The following is a 2,435-nucleotide window of genomic DNA, read 5'->3' on the forward strand; positions in this document are numbered from 1 at the left end:
CTCATCAGCCCTCTAGCTTCAAAGGGTAAATCAGATTGGTCAGGAAGAAGCAAGTGGGGTAACAAGTGGATTTTTAATACATTTTGTATTAACACTTAATAATGTGAAAGTCCGAAACAGGCTAAAGTTGAATAATTCAATGGTTAAGATCACTAAAGTACTAGGCAAATTCCCACGGTCTCACACATGACTGGCTGAAATTGATCAGTTCTTTCACTTGAGACTCTCTCCTTACCTGGATAGAACTGTCATCAAATTTTTCTGTTCCAACTTCAGTAACACTTAATTGTAGACGATAAAGCTTTGGCTTATCTCTGGAGTCAGAACCATCTGTGGAGCAAGTGGAAAGCACTTCATTTGTAAGTATCACAGCTTCACTATTTGACAGTGTGATATTCATAATAGGTAATTCAAACCATTATACATTCAGAGTTAAGAAGGTCAACTAAAAGTTAACCTGATTTTTTACTTCCTTAACTTTCTTGAGAAGCAATGAAAAGCTGCTAACGGTTATGTAAATGAGACCCTATGGAAGGTAAATCATCACGGAAAATCATTTTTCGAAGTGAAGAAAGGAAAGTTATTTTTCTCAGATTTGTGCATGGACTCAGGTATATTCATGTGTGTCTAATTAGTAGCTTAGAAGCAAATGTCATATACGAACCCAAAAAACATGAGTGTGAATTAAAATGTCTGTAGGGTTGACACCTACAAAGTGGTTAAATAGAGATCAGTCTCATCTCCATGAGGGTATCTCTAATGAAACACATGCTCCCATCAATGTGTCAAAATAGTCAGCAACTGAACAGCCATGTCCCTTTCCTCCTCACCCTCCCCCCTTTACCAGATGTTGAAAGAGTCTCCAAAATTTTAGTAGTACCATATTTACTTAAATCTAAGACAACATTTTTCTACCACCAAACAACGCAGGGGGGAAAAAAGAGCCTCATGTTAGATTTGAGTACTAGCCTAGGGCAAGCAGAGGTTTTGCTCTAATCCCAAGTTCAAGATCAGAGCAGAGCTGCCACCTGCCCCACGCTGGGGTGACTCATGCAGCAGAAAAAGCAGCACACAATAGGAAGGGATGAGAGGGAGACCATGGACCTCACCCCCACAGCTTGCACTCCCCCACCACCTGCCTGCTTCCACCCCTCTGCTTTCCTTATCCTCTGGCTCCCAGCTGGGTTCCACAGCCCCAACCCTGCCTGAAGGTGCTACCCCTAACTTCTTCTTGACTGGGCAGAATGGGGCTGGTCTGTGGCCACCGCTGCTGCTGACTGTCATGGAGCTGGTGCTGGAAATAAGTTCCTAAACTAGCTTTCCTGGATCACTCATTTTATATTCATTTATCATCAGGAATCCTGGTTTTCCATGATAAAAATCACAAATTGTCTGATGAACCCCCCCCACCCCTCCAATCCAGTTTTTTCCATGATTAAAATGAAATGCCCCCTCCCCCTCTCTATATAGGTATCAGTTGAACACATTTTATTGATACATTTACAATCTTAAAGCCATTTGGAAGCCAACCACTGCCTCAATCACGGTAATAAAACAAATTCTAAACACCTATACATTTTGGTGGTTGATTTTGGGTTTATCATGGAAAAAAACAAAAAAACAAAAAAAAAAAAATCAGAGCTCCCCATCACCTTCACTCACCAGGACCCAGGCCCAGCTGCAGCTGTCCCTTATACTGCTTTGTGGCACTGAGTGGCCTCAATATGCCAGTGTCCTGCCCATGCCACTGCCCCTCTCTCTCCACCCACAGACCCCCCTGCTGCTGCCCCTTACTCCCCCCACCCACAGCTTCCCAGCCCTGCCCCTCCCCCAGCACTGCCGGAGGCAGCCCCCAGCTGCCAGGACTACAGGGCCAGGGACCCAGGCCCACAGCCTCCTGCCCCCTGCAGCTGCACCTGAGCCCTGGCTGCTGCCTGGGAGAAGCAGCAGCTACTGTGGCGGAGCAAAACCCAGCTCCCCTCCCCCACTGGCTGAACTGAGTGCATGGGTGGGGGAGGAGAGAGGCAGATGCAGGCTACCTGCTGCAGACTAAGGATTCCCTGCCCTGCTGCCCTCTCCCTGGGACTTCCACGGCCCAGCGTGGCAGGGCAGAGCAGGACCTGGTGAGGAAGTTTAGTGCCACCACCACAACTCCCACACCACCATGGCAAGGTGCCCCCCGCCCTCCCAGAAGCACCAGGGAGCACAGCTACGCCCCACCACCCCGCACCGCTGCCAGGTGGGCTGGAGGTTCCTCACCATGGTGGTGCAGGGCTCGTGGCAGTGACACTGAGCTTCCTCATCCTGTTTGGTCTTGCCCACTGGGCTGCAGAGGCCCCTGGGGGGAGGGCACCGGGGGTGGAGGGAGCCCCAAGCTCACAACAGCAAGTCTGGATCCTGCCCCATGCACGTCTCCGGGGGGGGGGGGGGGGGGG

The 2,435-nt window shown here is 49.3% G+C and overlaps 1 protein-coding gene across 1 annotated transcript in view; it reads right to left on the minus strand.

The window, feature by feature from the left end:
• Window positions 1-2,435, minus strand: part of AFDN (afadin, adherens junction formation factor) — a 182,195-nt gene that overhangs the window by 122,248 nt on the left and 57,512 nt on the right. The window contains exon 10 of the mRNA XM_019526929.1: window positions 236-330. Within this exon, the coding sequence (XP_019382474.1) occupies window positions 236-330 (95 nt within the window). The remainder of the gene's footprint in view (window positions 1-235; window positions 331-2,435) is intronic.

This window comes from Gavialis gangeticus, unplaced genomic scaffold (assembly GCF_001723915.1).
Source record: "Gavialis gangeticus isolate Ggan-Ray unplaced genomic scaffold, GavGan_comp1, whole genome shotgun sequence".
Taxonomy (NCBI): domain Eukaryota; kingdom Metazoa; phylum Chordata; order Crocodylia; family Gavialidae; genus Gavialis; species Gavialis gangeticus.